Genomic DNA, 22,548 nt, shown 5'->3' with positions numbered 1-22,548 from the left:
GCTCGGGGGAGCCGGGCCGCGGGGGGGGGGACCCAACAGGTAGAGCCGGGGGTGCCCGGCCGCGCGCCCCCGGCGCATCATGCAGCTCTTTGTCACCTCTCTCGCCCCCAGGCCAAAATCCTGAGCATGATGGAAGACAATAAGCAGCTCGCGCTCCGCATCGATGGGGCGGTCCAGTCGGCCAGCCAGGAGATGACCAACCTGCGAGCCGAACTCACGGCCACCAACCGGAGACTGGCGGAACTGAGCGGCGGCGGCGGCGGCCCCGGCCCGGGCCCGGGAGCAGCGGCCAGCGCCTCGGCGGCGGCGGACTCGGCGGCGGCGAACATGGAGAACCACCAGCACAGCGCGCAAGGTAGGGATCGTACGGCGGCCGGGGCGGAGGAGAGGCGAGAGAGCAGGACCCGGGCCCGGAGGGGGCCGGGGACTCGGTGCCCCCACGGCCGCGGCGAAACCGCCTTGCATTGTGGCTTGTAACCCTTTCCGCCCGGCGGTGGCCGGCGCTGCTCCCCTGCTGCGATTTGCAGGCTGCTGTCATTAACGAAAACCCGGGTGCACGCTGCGCCCGTGTTCACACGGTCACGCCTGTCCTGGCCAGCGCGAGCGAGGGGCAGCCGGCGCGTCCCTACCGGCAGCAGAAAGTGCCCTTCAGATGGCACACAGCCCCCAGCTCCTTGGGCAAACTTTTCATGCCCGGGCCTTTGCCCTCACCCGCGGCAGGGGTGAATGCCACAGCTTCCCCCAGTTCCGGAGGCTCCTTCCTTTGGAATGACTCCCGGAGAGGGAGCTCCAGACTCTGCTGCCGCGTTTGGGGTAGAGAATTGGACTGGTTTGCACTTTTCTCCACGGATGCCAAATCCCTTGTCTCGATTGCATCTGGACTTTATTTTCTCCCCATTTGAGATCGCGCAGGCAGTGGAATATATCGATGCAACAGTAGATGCTGTGCTCAGCAGGGAGTTTAAATTTCCAGCAAATATAAACACTGTGAGCACTTTCGGGGGGGGGGGGATCTTAGACCTCAAAGGCTGAGTGATGGGCTCCTGGCGAAATGAAGGCTTAGATGGTGGATTTCCAGGTAGCCGCCGCTTGAAGGGACTCTTTGCAGTTAGGAGGAGGGAAAAAGAGGACAGTCTGTGTTGACATTGACAGTGATGAAGCTCTGAAACCCTCATGCGTGGGTTAAAGGTGGAGGAAGCATCTCCCCCAAAAAAAGAAAAAAAGAAAAAGATACTGTTTGGTTTCTGTGAATTAAAAAGTAAAAGGGTAGGCTGGATTTTCAGGATGTCTTTTCTTTTTTTGCCTAATTGCCCTTTAAGAAACGTTGTCACCGGTTATTAATATCATTTGATTGTAAGCTAAACAGCTGAAATCCAGAACATGACAGAAAAAATATCCAGTCCAGGAGGGCCACTTGTGTAAACATGTCACTTGATGAAGTGTGAGGTACCAAAGGCTCAGTGGCTTAGATTTTCTAGTTTTGTTGTTATTTCAAAGGCTTCTCCTAAGTGTTGAGAGAGAGAGAGTGGTCCCGCCGCGGATCCGGCTGGAGGCGCCGCTGTCATTCCTGCGCCGGAGGAGCCGGCGCTGCCGGTGCCTAGGGGTCGGGGCTCGGGGGAGCCGGGCCGCGGGGGGGGGGACCCAACAGGTAGAGCCGGGGGTGCCCGGCCGCGCGCCCCCGGCGCATCATGCAGCTCTTTGTCACCTCTCTCGCCCCCAGGCCAAAATCCTGAGCATGATGGAAGACAATAAGCAGCTCGCGCTCCGCATCGATGGGGCGGTCCAGTCGGCCAGCCAGGAGATGACCAACCTGCGAGCCGAACTCACGGCCACCAACCGGAGACTGGCGGAACTGAGCGGCGGCGGCGGCGGCCCCGGCCCGGGCCCGGGAGCAGCGGCCAGCGCCTCGGCGGCGGCGGACTCGGCGGCGGCGAACATGGAGAACCACCAGCACAGCGCGCAAGGTAGGGATCGTACGGCGGCCGGGGCGGAGGAGAGGCGAGAGAGCAGGACCCGGGCCCGGAGGGGGCCGGGGACTCGGTGCCCCCACGGCCGCGGCGAAACCGCCTTGCATTGTGGCTTGTAACCCTTTCCGCCCGGCGGTGGCCGGCGCTGCTCCCCTGCTGCGATTTGCAGGCTGCTGTCATTAACGAAAACCCGGGTGCACGCTGCGCCCGTGTTCACACGGTCACGCCTGTCCTGGCCAGCGCGAGCGAGGGGCAGCCGGCGCGTCCCTACCGGCAGCAGAAAGTGCCCTTCAGATGGCACACAGCCCCCAGCTCCTTGGGCAAACTTTTCATGCCCGGGCCTTTGCCCTCACCCGCGGCAGGGGTGAATGCCACAGCTTCCCCCAGTTCCGGAGGCTCCTTCCTTTGGAATGACTCCCGGAGAGGGAGCTCCAGACTCTGCTGCCGCGTTTGGGGTAGAGAATTGGACTGGTTTGCACTTTTCTCCACGGATGCCAAATCCCTTGTCTCGATTGCATCTGGACTTTATTTTCTCCCCATTTGAGATCGCGCAGGCAGTGGAATATATCGATGCAACAGTAGATGCTGTGCTCAGCAGGGAGTTTAAATTTCCAGCAAATATAAACACTGTGAGCACTTTCGGGGGGGGGGGGATCTTAGACCTCAAAGGCTGAGTGATGGGCTCCTGGCGAAATGAAGGCTTAGATGGTGGATTTCCAGGTAGCCGCCGCTTGAAGGGACTCTTTGCAGTTAGGAGGAGGGAAAAAGAGGACAGTCTGTGTTGACATTGACAGTGATGAAGCTCTGAAACCCTCATGCGTGGGTTAAAGGTGGAGGAAGCATCTCCCCCAAAAAAAGAAAAAAAGAAAAAGATACTGTTTGGTTTCTGTGAATTAAAAAGTAAAAGGGTAGGCTGGATTTTCAGGATGTCTTTTCTTTTTTTGCCTAATTGCCCTTTAAGAAACGTTGTCACCGGTTATTAATATCATTTGATTGTAAGCTAAACAGCTGAAATCCAGAACATGACAGAAAAAATATCCAGTCCAGGAGGGCCACTTGTGTAAACATGTCACTTGATGAAGTGTGAGGTACCAAAGGCTCAGTGGCTTAGATTTTCTAGTTTTGTTGTTATTTCAAAGGCTTCTCCTAAGTGTTGAGAGAGAGAGAGTCTGTTTTCATATTAATGCCTTCTCTCCATCAGCTTCTGTTTCCTCTTTACCTTGCTGGGGTAGGTGTGCTTTTTTTTTTTTTTTGCTGTGAGATGTTAAGCCTGAACATTAGCAGTGTATGTTCAATTGCAAGTCAGATCTTAACTTGGTACTCCAGGAGTCCGTCAAGAGTCTTGGGGCAGTAATTTGGTACCAAAGTAGCATGACGTTATGGTGGGAAGGTGTTGTGAGCCTGGTGCTTGCTGCACAGTTTTCAAGGTGGGTATCTGGTTATTCTATCATTTATCCCTTGTTATGTCGTTGTGTGTGGAAGATGCTCTCTGCTGGCACCTGGGCAAAAAAGGGAAGTTAGACTGCATGGTCATGCTTTACTTTTTATAGGCAGGGACTCTTTCAACCTTAAAGAAATAGCGCAGAACTGGCATTTTGCTAAGAATCAAAAGCCACGGTAAAAGGGGGACTGAACAATGCTAGTTCATTTCCCACCATCTACCCCTTTCTCAGCGGAGGAAAAGTTAAGTGGCTTTTATCTGAGTCCTGGCTCTAGTTGCAGTCTGAGCATGCTAAGGAGGTCGGTGCCGCAACCATCTACACACTCAACTTGGAAATTGTGATACTTGGCTGATGGTTAAATTGTTGTAGTGGAGCAATAGGGGACTGTTTCCTTTTTCTTTTTTCCTACAAAAATGCACAAGGCTGTGGAAATGGAAAAATGGCTTTTGGATTTCTTGATATCCCTAAAAACACACAAAACCAGCAGCTTCCTCATATTCTTAGAAACATGCCTGCCCAGGCCGGGGGCTGTCTGTGGGTGGTTGGATGAAGGATGGTTTTGATTTTTCCTCTGTGTACCATTGGTATTTTTCAAAACCTTTACTAGGGGGAGTTTAATGATTTTATAATCAGAAAATAAAATGTTGAAGATTTTAACTCAGCTTAATGGTTGGCCACATATCCCTCTAAATTGATGTCAATTTAAACTGATGTGATGGTTGAAAAGAAAACAAGACCCCCCCATATAAATCCAGTGGGGCGTCATTTATTTATATATGTTCCTCAATACAGTACTTTTTATATTATTTAGCCTCTGTGAGTGTTTTGGGTTTTGTTTTTATTTTGTTTTGTTTTGTTTTGTGTTCTCATGACATGTGGCAGCATTCTGCTGGAACCGAAACCTTCTGCAGAGGTGGTCTGGTAGTTTCTTTTGCTAGTGCTTTCGTATTCCTAAAGGAAAGCACTGGGCTGTCTCAAGTTAATTTCAAAGTGTGGTTGATTGGCTTTCTCACGCTTCTTTGTCATATGCCTCCAGGAAGGCTCACAGAAGCTCAGTTCCTGGGGGTTCCTGATTCTTGCGAATTAGTCTTCTGTTTCTATTTTGTCTGTGTTGGTGCAAGTCAATGGGCTCAAACCCTATGAGCGTTTAGTGTTATTGAGTTATCACTTTTCAAATCAAGGTTTTGAATGAAATGAGTATCTTTCAAAATGCAACTGTGTAAGTCATCTTTTAACTAAAGGACATTATGCACATATTAAGTGCATGCTAATTTCCTTTTAATAATATTAGCCCAAATGGTTACAGGGAAGAGTCACCTTTTGCTCTCCCTGCTGAGAAACTGTTAGATCCATTTTCAGATTTTTTTGTTAAAAATTTTTTTGTTAATAAATTAAAGAAGCTCATCAATCCACCAGTGGATGTTTTGTTCCAGTGAGGATATCTGACAGTAGGTAAGTTGATGAAGAAAACTTGGGTTTTCCTAGAGAGTTAATGGAGTGTGTCATTTAAACGAAATATTAACTTGGTTGGTACCCTCTGTGAGCTGGCATGGTTGCTACGTAACAGAGTCTAGAAAGTGAACTGCTGAAAATCTGGGCTTTCGGCACTTTGCAGGATCTTCTTTCGGAATCTGTGTTGAAAGAAACGCTTGGCAGCCAGCCCATCTCCTCTCTCCCTGCTTCAAGTGAGTCGGATAATCCCTAATGAGGATGCTGGCATGCGGAGCGTAGGGCATCCGCGCAGGGTGGCACATCTCAAGGCTCCAGAGCTGCCTCTTAGGTTGGTGGGGTCACAACTGCCTTTGACAGGTGGACAGAAGGAGCCTTGGAAAGAACAGAGCCAAGCAGTTGTTCCAATTTGTCTTGTTGTTGGTAGCCAGAGAACGGATTTGTTTAAAGTCACATTTCTAAGCTGTTTTCCTCGGCGTAACATCTCTGGGAAATGTGTTTAAAATGCTTGCTATTCTTTGAGGGGAAAATATAGCAGTTTGTTTCTCTGAAAATGTTTTATCTGATGAATGGCTAATATTAGATTCAATTGGTTGCTTTGCTGTGCATAGAATAAAACAATTAAGTTCCATCGTACCCAATTCAAATAGGTGTTTAACTGTATATAACATAAAATACCTACGCCCAGTAGGATGTATACCTACTGCCAATATTTTTGTGGTTTGTTTTCTTAAGGAAATAATTGTATTTCTATGCCTATGTAAGTGGAAATGCTCATAGCATCTTTCTTGGTGTTGAGGACTTACTGTTTACTGCATTTGTTAGATGGGGATGGGAAAAAGTGTCATTTTCTTACACCTTTGTAAATTTCCATAAATAGATGCAAGTTTTATTTTTTTTCTCCCCAGGCATTAAAATAGGCTGTTACTTCAGGTCTGATGGCTCTTATCTAGCATTACTATAACACTGGCAACTCTTTGGTGAAGGATAAATTACCTTGGGACTGAATTGAATGTGTGAGTAGTCTGCAGAGATGCTAGGCACTGTTGCTTTTCGAAATCAAAGCATCCCCTTTGGGGATCCCCTTTGGCGTCCCCTTCCCAGTTTGTTCTGCCTCTATGCACTCTGGTTTTCCCAAGCAGACGTTTATCTTTTTTGAGAAGAGGATTTTCACGTGGCAGAGAGGATGGAACAAAATGTGGCGGAATCTCGGGGTGGGGGCGGGGCATTTTGTTAGCTCACCTGTAAGTTACAGAGCTCATCCAGTACCTATGGCTTGGTTTTCCAGCCATATCAATGGGCTGAAAGAGACTTGTCTGTCTTTTCCTAATCTGGTAGGCTGTCATGAGATGGGACTTCAAAATTCTTCCTGAAAATCACCATGCGTGCATGCATGGTCACAAAGAGAATAGGTACAGATCAGTACAGCCGGGTTGAAATTAGTTATTGATTGACTGTGATTTATTGTCTTTCCATTGTCTTTGGAAAATGCCCTTAAGTCAAGTTTCTGCTTCTGGTTAATTTCACACTTCCAGGATTTACTGAGGTTTTTCAAAACTTCTTTGATACTAAGTTTGAGCCAAGCTGATTTTTATAATAGGAGCCTAGTCACACATCCTCCCAGTATAAGACTGAGGCATGTTCTCCCCATGCCTTTACCCCCTCTACTCCCCAAGACCGCTGGCACTTTTGAGGAATCCTGTAGCTTATAATTTGTGACTTCCTGGCTGCCAGTGAGCTTCTAGCAGATGGCCTTGGCAGGTGGGGGGTGCTCGTTGAAACACTGCCTGCTCACCATGCAAGTCATATGAGGCCCAGAAGGTCAAGCCTGGGTCCCGGCCATATTCATTGCATATTTCATTTATATTTATTCCTGAGTTATACAGCTAAGGAAAGTGAAATCAGCATGAATTTCTCAGTTCTTTTCAGACCTTTTCCAGTATTGGTTTGTGTGAGCATTAGTGCTTGGCTTCTCACCCCCTGCCATCCATCAGGCAAGAACGGAACTCGGTCTGCCTGCCGAGGCCAGGGAATGGGTTTTTAAGTGATCTTGTAAATGAAAATAGTCCATACTGTTTGGGCTGGATATTAGGGTGAGTAACACATGGGATGACAAGGGTAACACATGGGATGACAAGGGATGCCACCAGCAGCTGTCATTGCAATGTCCTAGTCATCGGAAATGCAGGCAAAGGGGGTTCAGGCAGAATCCTTTAGGAAAAGACAGCTTCCCTGAAGCCAAGAGGGTGACCATCCATTGCCGCGGATTGTACCTGACAATTCGGGCCAGGTAAGCGTCCCACGGGCTCATGTCACCATCCTCAAGGTCCCCTGCCAGGCCCATCTCGACTGTGGAGAAGCTGGAGGGACACCAGGCAAAGGAATCTCTTCTTCTTTCCCATGTGGTTGGATGAGACCAGAGCATTCTTGCTTGTCTGACGCAACCTCAGATCTCGGTGGCAGACTCCAGGCTGTGCTCTGTGGGCATTCTTGCTTCCCCCTTGAAATCCTGAGCCTCTAGAAACATGAAAGAAGCTGAATGTGGTTTTAATGAGTTTGGCAAGGACAACTGCTTGAGCAGGTGGCTTCTGTGTGACGGGATATCATTGGTTCTCGATTTGTTTTAGTGTCTTTGTTGACTTGGCCTTGCTGGACCTTTGGGTCAGACTTCTGAAAAGCCCCCGTCCCCTTCACCCTCCAATGAATTGAGACCCTAGCACGAAAGCTCGTATGGAGCTTGTAACAGGCAGGTCTACCAGCAAAGCGCCCGCGAGGCCTCTGCCCCTTCTGTGATGGGCAGTCAGGCTGGGAGGATGGAGAGAAATGGGAGGAGGGGCTACCCGCCCAGCTCCTACCCCTTCTCTTCCCTTCCACCAGAGCAAGCGCTGGAGTGAAGGGGATGGAAAGGCCTTCCATTCGCAATATTGTCTCAGCTCTGCAGATTGTTTGAAGTAATGTGAATCATTAAGAGCAAAGTGCCCTTTCTAAAGGAAGGTGGGTCCGGAGCTAATATTTTACACTCACCTTGGGCACTTCATTATGGTTCTTGGAGCTCACCTCTTGGGGGTTCTGGAACCATCCTGATACCATGTAATTTTCTTGTCAGTGAAGGTGAATAGTGTAATGTAGGACTAAACTAGAACTAGTTTCAGTGCTTTGTCAAACTTTTCAATAAATAATAACAGTAAGGACTTCCAGCATGTCAAGTATCTTCCCAAGTGCTTAACGTGCATAATTGTATCTAGAGCCCAATGAAGTGACAACTGTTGTGCCCATTTTTGAAAAGAGGAAACTGACTGGGACCCAGAGAGGTTAGGTCACCTGTGTACCATGACATAGTAATGACAACGACGGTGACGATGACAGCAAGCTTTGACACAGTCCTGCTTGGACTTAGAAGCACTTAGAACAGTACCTTGGACTTAGGTACTGTTCTAAGTGCTTCTCTGAATTAATGCATTTAATTTTTGTAATGACTTACAAGGCAGGTACCATTGTACCCATTTTACGTATGAGAAAACCGAGGCACGAAAATGATCTGTTACTTGCCAGAGGGCCATTAAGCGACCAAGCTCTGGCTCCGGAGTCTGTGCTCTTACTCATCTCACTTTGATGCCCAGCGTCACTCGGCTGGTAGTGACTGATCCAGGAATTCACACCCACCGAGGCTCTCTGCTGTTTCAACCTGTATTGTCTCCTAAATCAGAAATATCTTTCGGTTTGTTCATTAGGAAGGTTGACGGAGCTATAGGCTTGTCTCCATTCTTAATTAATGTTTTCCTAAACTGATGGTAATTTCTGGGTCCTTATATGAAATCATAGGGAAGCAGGAATACCTCTCCCTTAGGTGTGAGGTTAATTGACAAAGAGGGAATCGGGTCCTGCTTACAAGGTTAGCAACCCAAGGGTCACTTGTCACCGATGAAGAGAGCCATATTGATCCTGGCGTTGGGGCCTCCTACTTCTCAGAATTTGTATGCATTCTCTCTTGGGAAGGATGATTCCAGGCAAAGCTGGTATCCTGTGGTCCTATTATTCTCCCTCCTACCCATATCTTCCCCTTTTCCGAGTTCTCTCCCAGTGGCCTCGGTGGCCCCCAGTGGCCCAAGACCTCGCCCAACAAAAGACATAACTACTCACAGATTCCTTTACACTAGGATTTCCCAGTCTTGGCACTGTTGTCATTTGCAGGATAATTCTTTGTTGGGGGGTGGACATCGTGTGCATTGTAGGATGTTTAGCAGCGTCCCTGTTCTCTGCCCACTAGATGCCAGTAGAACCTTCCACACCCCAGTTGTAACAACCAAAAATGTCTCCAGATGTTTCCAAATGTCCATTGGGGGCCACATCATCCCTGGCTGAGAACCACTTTGTATGCCAGGCCTTAGAGAAGACCCCAGTTGTGAATCTTGGGATGGCGGCTCTGTGAGAGCAGAGAGTTTCATCTGTTTGTTTTCTGCTCCATTCACAGCACCTAGAACAGTGCCTGGCACATAGCAAGAGCCCAGTAAATAGCTGTTGACTGACTGAATGAATGAACGAATCCCTGATTTTTAAATTACAGTGTGCGGAATTTGGTTGACTTGTCACGTTTTACATGAAGATCATTGGTTTAACGATAGATGGTTTTAATTGTGTTTATTTGCCATATGTCAACACTGTTCTAAACCCTTTCCCTGTATTATCTCAATTAATCCTTTTAACTACCTTCTCAGGTGAGTACTGGGTTTGCCACCTTACAGATGAGAAAATTGAGGCCCAGAAAGGTTATGTGACTTGCCCAGTGTCACCAACCTTGCAAGTGGCAGAGCCAGGATATAAACCCAAGTAAATGTGCCTCCAGAGACTGCCTGTTGTCCCAGCCAGGATGCTGTACAGCTTTGCATAGTTTTTCCCATTCCTGCCCAAGAAATCATTTTTGTTCTAAAGCTGACGTTGTGGCAATTATAGTTGGGATTTGCATGTCAGACACTAAGTCATTCATCATAAATCCTCAGAGCTCCACTGTACGAAAGATGCTTTGTCACTGCCGGAGAGTCTGTAGCCAGGAAGGACTGGTGTCTGGCCAGAGGTAAGAGGGCAGTTCAGTGGCTGAACCATGTTCAAATGTGAGAATCTCCCTTCTCTCTGCCTCGCTGGTGGGCTTCAGCTGGAGGGAGTCACAGAGAGGACTGAAAGTTTCAAGGAAAGGGGACAGAGCTTCTTAGCAGGGGGTCGACTCATTTTTAGGAAAAGGGATGTTCCAGGATCAGAACTGGGGAGCTGCAGAGACTTTGAAGATGATCCAAGAGGATAGTGATTTTTTTTTTTTTTTTTTTTTTTTTCTGGACTTTCCCAGACCCTGTGGGGTGTGATTGATGACATTTTCTCATCTGACTTCCTATCACAGCGAGTTAGATAATGTTCTCACCTCCATTCTACAAATGAAGAAACTGAGGCTTAGAAAGGTTTAGTTGCTTTTCCAAGATCTAGACAGTGGTCTTCTGCTGGATTGGAACACAGGTTCACCTGACCCTGGAGCCCGCCTGCTTCACTACAGCAAGAATATTGAGGACCACCCTAGTGGCACAGTAGTTAAGAATCTGCCTGCCAATGCAGGGGACACGGGTTCAATCCCTGGTCCAGGAAGATGCCGGATGCCGCAGAGCAACTAAGCCTGCGCACCGCAACTACTGAGCCCATGTGCCACAACTACTGAAGCCCGTGCACTCTAGGGCCCGCGTGCTGCAACTACTGAGCCCACGTGCTACAACTACTGAAGCCCGTGTGCCTAGGGCCCGTGCTCCGCAACAAGAGAAGCCACCGCAATGAGAAGTCCGCGCACTGCAACGAAGAGTAGCCCCTGCTCGCCACAACTAGAGAAAGCCCGCATGCAGCAACAAAGACCCAACACAGCCAAATATAAATTAAAAAACAAAAAAGAATATTGAGATATTGTGCCAGGCAGCACAAAGACATGCCAGGAGGATGGCTTTGCCTTTTTGCTTCCAGACCAACCCTCCCACTCCCCTTCTTTTTTCTTTTCTTCCTTTCCTCCTTTCTTCTCTCTGTCTCCATCTAGCTTGAGAGATTGAGCACATAGGTTCAGGGACCACAGATTTAATAAGATATGGAGCAAGTTATCTTGGAGCTCTTAGGCTAGTAGGTGTGACTGACATGGAAGTATAATTACATTTTATAATAAAGGTCTAGACAGGTGTCATGGGAAAATAGGTGATGAAGTGACAAATACAGAAGCCTTCACAGATGTACATGACAGTGGCAATATGTAAGAAAGGCATGCTGGGAAAATACATTAATTTCTCTACTAAGGTTAAACTGCCCATGAGAGATTATTAGAGTGCAACTTTGGGGGTAGGTTGGGATTGGATACTGAAGAGAGTAGCTGCTGGCTTGGGCCTTCTCCCTCTCAAAGAGCATTTCTTAAGGGGAAAGAAGATGTGGATGATACAGGGTTTCGATCTTGAATAATAGTTGGGTTTTCTTCTCCAAAGAGAACAAGAAAAGATATGAATTTCAATGCAGGTATAGCTCTGCATCTTTCAAAGTAAACTCACCCCTTATATATATTATCTTCCTGGCCAAGGCTGGGGCTTCTTGTCAGCTGCAACAAATGAATTAGTTCATTTTCCTTGATTAACTTGAATTTTTTTGAAACCATTGAGGATGGTGTCTTTAATTCAGTAAGTGCAACTTGGAACACAGTGGGATTTATGTCACCCTTTCCCCCTCGTTCTTGCCATTTGAAATTCTGTGCTCACCATTTCCTGAGATAGCAAGGTATGAAATTTAGAAATTTGATACTGACCCTGGAGAGTGCAGTTGTGGCACCAGAGAGCTTGATGAATGATGGCTGGGGAGAACTGACCTGTGATTATATGTATACTGATTATCGTAATTAATGCATTCATCAAGTAGATTGCTTTTCCTGTTCCTACAAGGTTTACCATGTGAAGCAAGAAAAAACTGGGAATATTCTTCCACACAGCTTTAGATTTGGGAGTTAACAGAAAGGCAAGGCCTGGCTGCCATCTTGTAGAGACTGTTAGCCCGTTAGCTAGCAGACGTGCTCGGATTGCTCTGTTCACAATTTGACATGGTACCAGGCAGCCCTGCAAGGAGGCATGTTCAAGTCTTAGTGGAAGTCCTCTGGAGAAGGATCATTATTTCTGGTCAGATTTTCTACGGTGTGGGTCGATATCATGGACCAATAGAGTAGAACCTTGTTGAAACTCAGCTGGTCAATTCATGGGTTGGTTCCACCATGGGATAACTCAGAACCCACCCTTCAACACTTTCAGTGTTATCACCTTGCCTCTAAAGCAAAAGCTTGGTCTAGCATCCTCATGCTAGACCATGAGGATGGATGGATGGATGGATGGATGGATGGATGGTCTGGCATCCATCTAGCAAAAGCCAATGTTCAGGATCCTTTTTCCAGGGTTCTGCTGCTTTCATCCACTCTTCTTTCCTTTGCACCCAGGAGGCACTAGGGAAGCACTAGAGTGTATCACTACCCAGATCTTTGCAGATCTTTGCGGTATACAGAGACTTGCACAGGCATTGTCTCTGTGGATCCTACCAACTGGCCCATAGGATGGAACTGAAGTAGACACAGCAATCTATTTCTCAGATAAGGAAACTGAGGGACAGTGATTTAAACTGATTTGTTCAAGATTGTTGAGCTTGTCATCGAACCAAATTCTCCTCTCTTTCTCCCACTGCAAGATCCCACCGTGACTGCACAATGGTGGAAGAGGGCTGCCCTGGAACTTATGATTGGGTGAGATCTGACCTTGCCTTGGCCAAGCCCTCTTGAACATGGACCACCCTGTCTTATAAGACCTGGATGGTGACACCGCCACCCCAAGACTGTGCTCTCATACTCTGAGCTCCCGTGTCCAATGTCTACCCATGGTAAAGGGACAATCCAGTTTTACAGATTTAATCTTATTTTTTACACTAAATTCTTTCATCCTCTCCGTGGGGTTTTCAATCATTTGACTTCTCTTTCGATGACCTATCTTATTCATGCCTGAACGTAGCGTTTCTCTTCTTCTGGCCTCCCTTAAAAGCAGTTAGAGACCTGTAAACCAGAGCAGGTTTGCACCCGGGGAGCTTCCTGATTGTCTTATTGGATCTGGGAATGACTTTCGTATGGAGGACAATTTTTTCCACCTGACACCGCCGTCGTTTAGGATTTTTGAATATGGGAAGCACGTCTGTGAGGGGACCTATGGTCTTAGCACGTGGATGTGTGTGTACTCTCTGAGTGTCGGGGGCAGGATGTAGCCATCACAGTAAATCTGCCTAATTTCTCTCTCTTCACTGTCCCTTCAGGGAGACACTTTGGAACCTTTAGGATCTCTCTTATCAGAGTCTTTGAGTTAACATCCATCCAAAACATGTTGGTTTCAATTGTCCACCTAAACTGTCGGCTGTGCAGGCACATGTTCTCAGTGCTGCTGTGGCTGTAACTGCCTGTATAGTTGGTGGACCTCCTGCTGCTCCAAGCTCACATCTAGACCTTGAACTCAGATCAGTGGAATCTCATCCACAGACTGAAGTCCGACAGTGTGGCAGAAAACTCAGGGAAAATCAGAATGGGGGTCTTTTGCTGTGCACTCAAGGAGAGTGGAAAGCAAGCATCAACCCGGAGGCCTCTGCAGCGCAGCAGACAACCCGCTGTAGTTAACTGACACCTAAGCAGCTAATCTGTCGGCTGGGACTCTGATCTCTGTTTCATTTCAGTGTGACGAGGAACAGTCGCTAAAGGCTTCCCAAACCTCTGATAGCAAAATAGAAACAATACACATTTGAAATGCATTTGAAGATCTATTTATAATAGGCTCTAGAAGAGCAGAAAGTATTTTTAAGGATCAAAACGTTTGCTTGTGGTACATCTACAGTGTGACAACCAAAAAAGTCTTTAGACATTGCCCAGTGTTTTTGAGTTTTAGGTTTGTATTAGCGTTAAACACTTCGGATTCCCGCCACTGACAATAGATATTATAGCTGCACGTGGAAACGAAAGAAAGTGCTTCTTGATTCAGTTGGGAGTTCACTTCAGTGCTTGCTCTTGTGGCTTGAATGATGGAGCTAGTGTAGGGGTTGGCAAACTTTTTCTGTCAAGGGCCAGATAGTAAATATTATAGGCTTTGGGGACCATGGGATATCTGTCATAATTCCTCAGCTCTGCTGCTGTAGCGTGAAAGCAGCCGTAGACAATAGGCAAATGATGGGTGTGGTTGTGTTCCAATAAAACTTTATTTACAAAAACAGGCACTCCTTGGACTATAGTTTGCCAACCCCTGAACTTGCAGTTCTCTTCCATTTGCCTTCTGACCCATTTATATCCCGCACCTTTACGGTGCTTAGCATACAGAAGGAGCTTAATAATGATTGATTAAGCTAGTGAATTAGATGTGAGCAATAAAACCACCAGATTACAGTGTTAAAGGAGCAGAAACAAGAAGTTAATTACTAGGGCTGTAATGGTTACGGACAAGAGAAAGAGACATTTGTTGGCAGCTTCATGGTCTGAGGTGAAGTCATTTGTGATTAGTCATCATCACAGACCTCGAGCTGCGAAGGGACAAAGAATCACCAGTAGCAGTGAGATACAGAGCAAGACACTTGGCATCTGAGCCTCAATTTCCTTATTTAGGAAATGAGGAGGTCATTTCCATCTTCAAGATAATATAGCAGATACATGGGTTTAAGGGAGTGAAACAGATACCGATCCAGATCCTGGCGATATGACTTGGGTTGCAGGACATTACAGCCCTCAGTTTCCTCGTCTATAACGAGGCCGATAATTCCTCCTTTCTAGAGTGATTAGGATGGTTTAGTGCAGGGTTTCTCAACCTCAGCACTGTTGACATTCTGGGCCAGAAAATTCTTTGCGTGGGGACTGACTTGTGCGTTGTAAAATGTTTAGCAGCATCCCTGGTCTACACCACTAGAGGCTCGTAGCACCCCGATAACGTGACAACCAAAAAAGTCTTTAGACATTGCCCAGTGTTTTTTCCTGGGGGGAAAATTACTGCCTGGGTTAATGGAATAACACATAGTGTGCCTGGCACAAAGCTTGGTGGACTTTGGGATTCAATAGATAGAATTCTTCATTATTAATAGCATAGTATATTATTGAACTCTGAATTCTCCCACCTTGGAATGAAATTCTCTTTATTTCTCCAGCTGATTTCTGTCCCCCATAGGCAAGATTGGACATTTGCCCCCCAGATCCCAGGTCTTTCTCCTGCTATCTCTCTGTTGCTTAGAGGCCTTTCTCCTGGGAGGAGCCAGACTTCTTATGATGTCCTGCTGAGTATGCTTTCCAGCCCTTTAAACACACATGTACCTAGACTTGTATTTGAGGTCACGGTCAGAATCCATAAATGGTTCATATGAGAAATCATACAGATGTCTGCAACAAGAATGGACAGCGAGGGTTAAGGACTGAAAAACTTAACTCACAAAGGCTGGCGGGCTGAGGTAATAGGTGGTATTCAGATGAAACAGATAATAAGGTACCCAAACTAGTACCAACAAAATTATCACTTCCCTCGTGAGCATGCACACGCTTCTGACATTAGCCAGGAGCCAGTTTTCAGTGGTTTAAACTTTAGCCAAGATGGCTGTTCCAACATTGGTTTACATCTGGATTTAATGTTCTGCCATCCATATTTTTACATATATTCTTTTTAATGATGGAGAGAGAGAGACAGAGAGAGAGATAAAGAGAGAGAGAGATTTTCAGTGAATTCTGTCCCTTACATATTAGCAGTAGTATTTTTTATCTATTTCTCTGGGAAAATACATAAATGCAAAAGAATGCATTGAATTCAGTAACGTTCTTAAGCGGCTGCTTCCTCTGCATTTACATATATTTGAAAGATAATGGCACAGACATGCAATAAAAATGCTTCATTCTGTCCGCAGGCAGCACATTGGAGACATGTGGATTTTGGACTTCCTCTAAGTCACTCTCTCTGGCCACCCAGAGTCTCTGTGGCCCACAGCTTGGGACTGTGGCTACAGAATGCATCTATCTGGACATGTGTGTTCATCCCTGTGCAGTGCGGTTCTCAGCAATGCCATGTGCAGTTAGGTGCTCAATAAGTGCCTTGGAAACTTACGGCTACTGCCCCAGGCCTTGAGTCTTCTGATTTTAAGGGATTCTTCTGTTCCTCAAACTCAACTCTGCCTCGCTGTGACACAATCAGATAAATCTATGATTTGGACCCTTGGCTTTAAGAAAACCCTTCTTTATTTAGGCAGAAATTTCTATGGTGACTTCCTGGTATGGATATTGGAAAGCACCGGTTATAGTGCGAATAACAAAACTGGCCCTAAACTAGATTTTGGGCAATATGATTTGATTGGCCAACTGCCATCGCTAACCAGCATCATCCTGCCCCATCTCCGGCTAACTCCTAAAACCCCTCAAGCATGTGATCCATCATCTCATTTTCTATTTATGCCAGCGCTGGATAATGGCCTAATCTCTCCAGTAGCATACAGATTTATTAGAGAAGATGGCATTTACAAAATCATTTCGCTGTTCCACTGCAAACACCCTAAGCTAATAGGCACCTTCTTATTCTAAACCTTCCTTTTAGCAATGGTTTATTACCTGCAATTAAAATCAACTGGAAGACCCAATGAATGGTTTTCATTTCTTTTCTTTTGTGTTTGGTTAATATTTAGCTGGTGGCGCAGTGGTTGAGAGTCCGCCTGCCGATGCAGGGGACACGGGTTCGTGCCCCAGTCCGGGAAGATCCCACATGCCGCGGAGCGGCTGGGCCCGTGAGCCATGGCCGCCGAGCCTGCGCGTCCAGAGCCTGTGCTCTGCAACGGGAGAGGCCGCAACAGTGAGAGGCCCACGTACCGCAAAAAAAAAAAAATTTAGCTGGTGGGCCACCAGGGACTTAGGCGGGAACATCAGAGAGAGGCCAGTTTTGGCTCACAGGAGAGCTGTCCAGAGGGATGTGGTCGTCACCATGGCCTAGATGACCATCTGCCAGGCGTGTTGGAAAAGCTACTCCCACGCTGGGTTTAGAAGTTCGGGAGAAAAAAATAGGAAGAACACCAAATGTGAGCTTCCCTTCCTTGTGTTTTGCATTCAGACGGGCCATTGAAGACAAAAGTTTAGCAGTAACAGTATGCTGTCATTTGGGCACAACGCAGAGAAAGTTGAGAAGACAGTAATGACTAGGAAAGCATCTCACTGGCTTTCACTGTAATGACTTGTTTGAACAAATTAAGATGCTGACACAGGTAAGTTCAGCGTTTATAGCATAGGACAGAAATCTCAAGTCCCTCGCGTGGATGCATATCCTGTTCTCTTAACACGTGTTAGCTGTGTGTGGTGGGCAAGCTGCTTTACAGTCTAGGCCCCACTTTGCCCCCAGGAATAACACTAGTCCCGACATCCCAGAGCTGTGAGATCACAGGAGAGGGTGTGTTGGAGAGCCGAGCACACCACCTGGCACTTGCCACGTCCTCCAGAAATGTCATAAAGGTCGTAAACTGGTGCCATAAACGTGCGTACATGTACGGCCTCCCAGCAGGCCCCGGGGTGGGTCTAGGCTGTTCTTTGTTTACTCGCTCGGTTAGCCTCCACGAGGCGCATTTTCTGACCGATGAGCCCCGGTCCTTGGCACTAGGATGCTAGGATATGTCAGGTGCTCACCTTCTGCCGGAAGTGGAAGGAGGAAAGAGCAGAGGGGGAAGGACCCAGCGGGGGACCAAGAGGAGTGGATGCTATAGCCCTGACTGTACCTGAGACTAAAGAGTGACAAAAAGGGAAGCTCCAACCTCTGTCCCGCCTTGCGATGCCAACTGTCGGACCAAAGACCTGGGTCCTGCGTTCCCACCTCCACCTCCACAACTTGAGAGGTGTCCCGGACAGCCGCTCAGGGGCTGGGACATTGGCTCGGTCAGAATGAGCCCGCTGGATGAGACCTGGCTAAAGGCCGTCCCGTTTCCGAACTTCTGCCCTTGGTGACCTTTAGCAGTGTCGCCAAGTCAATCAGGTCCTCCTTAAAGAATATCTCAGCTTGTTTAGTTTGGGGAATATTGTCTTTCCTGGCTTAAGCAGAGATAATATAAGCCTGTGACTCTGCAGGGTTTGTATTATCTGCCCATTAATGGAAGGAAGGGAGGGAGGGGGGGAAGAGAAGAGAAGAGAAGCACAAGCCAGATGCCCAAATTAAGACACTAAATTTTCTTGGAGTTTATGTGCTCCAAGCAATGGAAATAAAGGTGAGGGCCGGGCCCCTCTGCCCGTTAATCAGCCTCAGCCCCAGGCTCACTCTCTGGTTTGTTTGGGCATTTCAGCCCATCACCCACACCTCTTGGCATTTCTGAGATACAAGGGGGAGGCTTCCATCTGCCATCCCGATCGTTCTCCCCTGGGTTTCTTGGAGTGGCGACCTCAGTGTTGCCTTTCGCATGAAATATTAAGCTCAGGGGTAGGACCAGGGCACTTCAATGCAGGCAGGATACACTTGGGAAGGCTGGTTTTCTGCCTCCGTGGCTTCATTTGCATTTATTTTGCTCCCAACCATTTGTAATATAGTGGTGGGTGTCCATCAAATAGCTATTAACTCTTCAGCCAGCTCCTCAGAGGGCGGTTTGAGCTGCCTCTTAAAAGTTCAGGGGATAAGATGGCTCATACCTTTGGTCATTCTGTTGGTGTCATGAGCCACCGCGGATGTTAGAACTTCCCGTTTTGTTTCTCTTTAGTCTCTCAAGGACCCTGCAAGACAGCAGCCTTGTTTGTATGACTGCATTCCTTCAGCTGGAATCAGATTCCCGTGTTTAACTACCAATGCCACCACCTCCTAGCATGTCATCCTGCTGGTTCACGTAATGTCTATGTAACAGGGCTGATAATAGTTCATACCTTACAGGATTTTTATATAAAGATTAAGTGGGGGGCTTAATCTGGTGGCGCAGTGGTTGAGAGTCCGCCTGCCGATGCAGGGGACGTGGGTTTGTGCCCCGGTCCGGGAGGATCCCACGTGCCGCGGAGCGGCTGGGCCCGTGAGCCATGGCCGCTGAGCCTGCGCGTCCGGAGCCTGTGCTCCGCAACGGGAGAGGCCACAACAGTGAGAGGCCCGTGTACCGCAAAAAAAAAAAAAAAAAAAAAGATTAAGTGGGTTAATATACGTGAAGCCCTGTGTTAAGTGTTTGGCACACATGTGCTAAGGATTCCATAAGTATCAGCTGTGAGTATTGAAAACTACGGCCCAAAGCCTCCCACTGAAGACCTGTGGTGCCAAAGAGTGACTTCTTTTGAAAGCAACAGCAAAAAATCATTCAAGGAGGGGCTAGTTTAAGTAGGAATCTTGGCATTTCAAATACAAATCCCAGAGTGTATGAAGCCTTAATGTCCTCATTTATTCTGTGGTTTGATCTATGAGGTTTCCCGTTTGGTGGTGGCAGAAGGGACTCCCTGAGCACCCACTGCTATCTGCGCTCCCCTTACGTATGCCCAACCAGAGTCTTATCTCCGACAGCTCGTGCATCATCCTCCCTGGGAGAGAGAGCCCCACTGATGCACTCACAAACCCTCAGTTAAATTCTGCATTATTTTTTTTCTCCATTACTTATAGCTTGCCTACTGATATTTCAAGCTCTCGTTGTGAAGCAAAGAAAGTCCTTAAGTGCCGAGAGGTGGCTGCTGAGTCCAGCACTGGCTTCCCTGTAATTGGTCAGTTTTACCTGGGCTGCATGATCTGGCTTGTAAGGTGTATAGCCCTTGTCCGTGGAAACACACTGGAATATTGCCCCGTGTGTGCTCTATGGCAGGTCCTGTGCTGGGCTCATGGAGCTTGTAAGCTACTGGGACCGAGGGAGGATGATGGTGACGAAGGGGTTAATAATGACACTAACGTTTACTGGGCAAGGCACGGCACCGTTCTCAAAGCTGTCTATGTATTTCTGTGTTTGACCCTCACATCAAGTATTACTATTAGCCCTCTTTTTACAAACAAGGCGACTGAGGCTCAAAGTGGTTAAGTAATTTGTCCATGCTCACACAGCAGGTAGAGTTAAGATTTGGACAGTGGCCCAGTGACCCCAAAGCCTATATATATATATATATATATATTTTTTTTTTTTTTTTTTTTTTTTTTTTTTTTGTGGTACGCAGGCGTCTCGCTGCTGTGGCCTCTCCCGTTGTGGAGCACAGGCTCCGGACGTGCAGACCCAGCGGCCACGGACCACGGGTCCAGCCTCTCCACGGCATGTGGGATCTTCCCGGAGCGGGGCACGATCCCGTGTCCCCTGCATCGGCAGGCGGGCTCCCAACCACTGTGCCACCAGGGAAGCCCCAAAGCCTATATTTTTAACCAGCATTAAGTGCTCCTCTCTAGTATGAAAGCGTATATTACAGTACACTGTGATGAGAACCATGATAGTCGTACCTGCAAGGTATGTAAGAGTGTCAATAAGGGACACTTTGCCCAGGTGGAAGTGAGGTCTCAGTTGCAGACGTCACAGGAAGCTGTGCTTGATTTGAGTCCTGAAGGACAAGTGGGTCTTCTCTTGGCACAGAAAGTGTACGAGGAGCTCTGGGCGGGGCTTCCTGCAGGAGTAAAGGTGCGGCAGGGTGATGCATGACTTGGTGGGGGAGTAGCCACACTCCAGGTCTGGGTGGGATGGCAGAAGTAAATAGTGGGAGTTGAGAGAGAATGAGAGTGAGTGTGCAGGTGGAGAGGACAGATTTGGAAGGTTCTTGTAAACCAAGATAAAGAATCTGGATTTTACCCCAGGTACGATGAAAAAGGTATTTTGTTTTATTGTGGTAAAATACTCATAACACAGAATTTAATATTTCAACCATTTAAAAGTATACAATTTAGTGGTATTAAGTACATTCACAATGTTGTGCAACCATCACCACTATCTAGTTCCAGAACTTTCTAATCAACCTCGAAAAGGTTGTACCATTAAGCAGTCACTCACCTTCCCTCCCCGCCATCCTCATGGCAAACACTTAACTGCTTTCTGACTCTATGGATTTGCTTATTCTGATCTGATCAGCTCCTCAGATCAATTTACTGTAACCCTTACCCTACGTGTCAGTTTGCCCATTTGTATAGTGGTAAGATCTATGTATATATGCATACATCTATATGTGTATGTATGCTGTCTCCGAAAGTGTGCCATCTGCTTCTCCCTAAATTATAAGCGTAACGGAAAAATTAGATAACTTTGAAATTGTTTGAAGCTCCAAAAATTCTATTTAAATTGAAAGTTTCCTCAGGCGTAAAATGGGGCTGATAAGAGCACCCACTTCTGAGAGTTGCTGAGGTTATTAAATGTGTGCATTCATGGAAGGCACAGATAGCAGTGCACGGCATAGCAGAAGCAACCAGTGAGTGTCGGTTGTGATCATTACTGTAATTATCATCATTGTTATTATTGGCAAAATATCCACTTTGCCCGCCCCCGTGTTCCCAGCGGGAAGCTGGGATAGGTTTCCTGGGTCTTGGCCAGTCCATGAGGGAGCCCTGCTGTGTAGACTTTGGGCACGTGTTGTCAGAGGAAACTCGTGACTGTGTAACTGCAGAAACTTTCCCTTTCTTCCTACAATACTTACCGAGTCCCTACTATGGGACATCACTGTGCCGGATGGTGAAGGTGGGCAGTAGTTCGGACCTAGATCCTTATCTGGGATGTTTACAGTCTAGCGTTTATAGCAACAAACAGTGACAAGTCCAGGCTGCTGAGTGGATGGCCTGGAATTGAGTCCTCGCCTCACTGCCTGCTTACTATGTGCCCTGGACAAGTTATTTAACCTCCCTGGGCCTCAGTTTCCCCATCTGTGAAACAGCACAATACAGTAGAGTCTAGCTCACTTTGAGGTTGGAATGCAATGGTGAATGCAGTCACTTGGTAGTGCCTGGTACCTAATAGGCTCTCACCTAATATTTTTTTAAAAGAGGAGAAAACATTATGTGCATAAATTACATACTACAAGTTGGAAAGGGAATTTCTAAGAGAAGTTTTAACATCCTTTAGAAGTTCAAAGGAGAGAGAATATCTCTGGCTAAAATGGACTGTGAAAATTTGATTTGGGACTTTGTAAAGAAATAATAGTAGCTCTGGCTTTTTAGAGCTTATTATATTCCAGGAATGGTACTAAGCACCTTTCATTTTTATTATACTTGACTACATACCTACAAACTGGTGTCCTTTGTTGAGGTGGATTTTGCATTTTTAAACCTTCTCAACAATCCTGTGAGGCACTAGTGTGGATTATCCTTGGTTTTTAGATGAGCTAAGGCCTTGCCCAAGGTCACTCAGTATATAAGTGATAAGGAAAGGAATTGAACTCTGCCCCCCGAGTCCCTACGAGCAGGTCACTTGGAAGCGAACCTCAGTTCCATGTGGGTAACCCCTGCCATCAGGAAGATGCTTTGGTGTAGATAATCCACTGAGGGATTCCCATGTTGCGAGGATTTAACTTGAAAGTAAATTTGTATTCTGTGAGTGTACAGCACCACCAATTCAAAAGAAATGGCCCAAGAGGGATGTAGAGTAGCAGGAGCTAGCTGGTTACCTCAGTGGGTAAGAGGCTCTGGAATCAAACCATTGTGAGTTCAAGTCCCAGCCTTGCCACTTACTGTGTGTGACCTTGAGCAAAGTACCTAATCTCACTAAGCCTCAGTTTT

The 22,548-nt window shown here is 47.1% G+C and overlaps 1 protein-coding gene across 2 annotated transcripts in view; it reads left to right on the top strand.

Moving 5' to 3' along the window:
• Positions 1-1,537: 1,537 nt before the first annotated feature.
• The window catches only part of KAZN (kazrin, periplakin interacting protein), a 463,695-nt gene continuing 442,684 nt past the window's right edge, over positions 1,538-22,548 (top strand). Inside the window, exons 1-2 of one of the 2 annotated variants that reach the window (XM_007459299.1) lie at positions 1,538-1,648; positions 1,721-1,964. In XM_007459299.1, the coding sequence (XP_007459361.1) occupies positions 1,736-1,964 (229 nt within the window). In that variant the 5' untranslated portion in view covers positions 1,538-1,648; positions 1,721-1,735. Of the gene's footprint in view, positions 1,649-1,720; positions 1,965-22,548 lie in introns of those variants that run through there. The other variant, XM_007459298.1, reaches the window with a different exon arrangement.

This window comes from Lipotes vexillifer, unplaced genomic scaffold, assembly GCF_000442215.2.
Source record: "Lipotes vexillifer unplaced genomic scaffold, Lipotes_vexillifer_v1.1 scaffold496, whole genome shotgun sequence".
Classification (NCBI taxonomy): Eukaryota; Metazoa; Chordata; class Mammalia; order Artiodactyla; family Lipotidae; genus Lipotes; species Lipotes vexillifer.
Note: the sequence above shows the minus strand (reverse complement) of the source record. Positions and strands in the feature narration are given on the sequence as shown.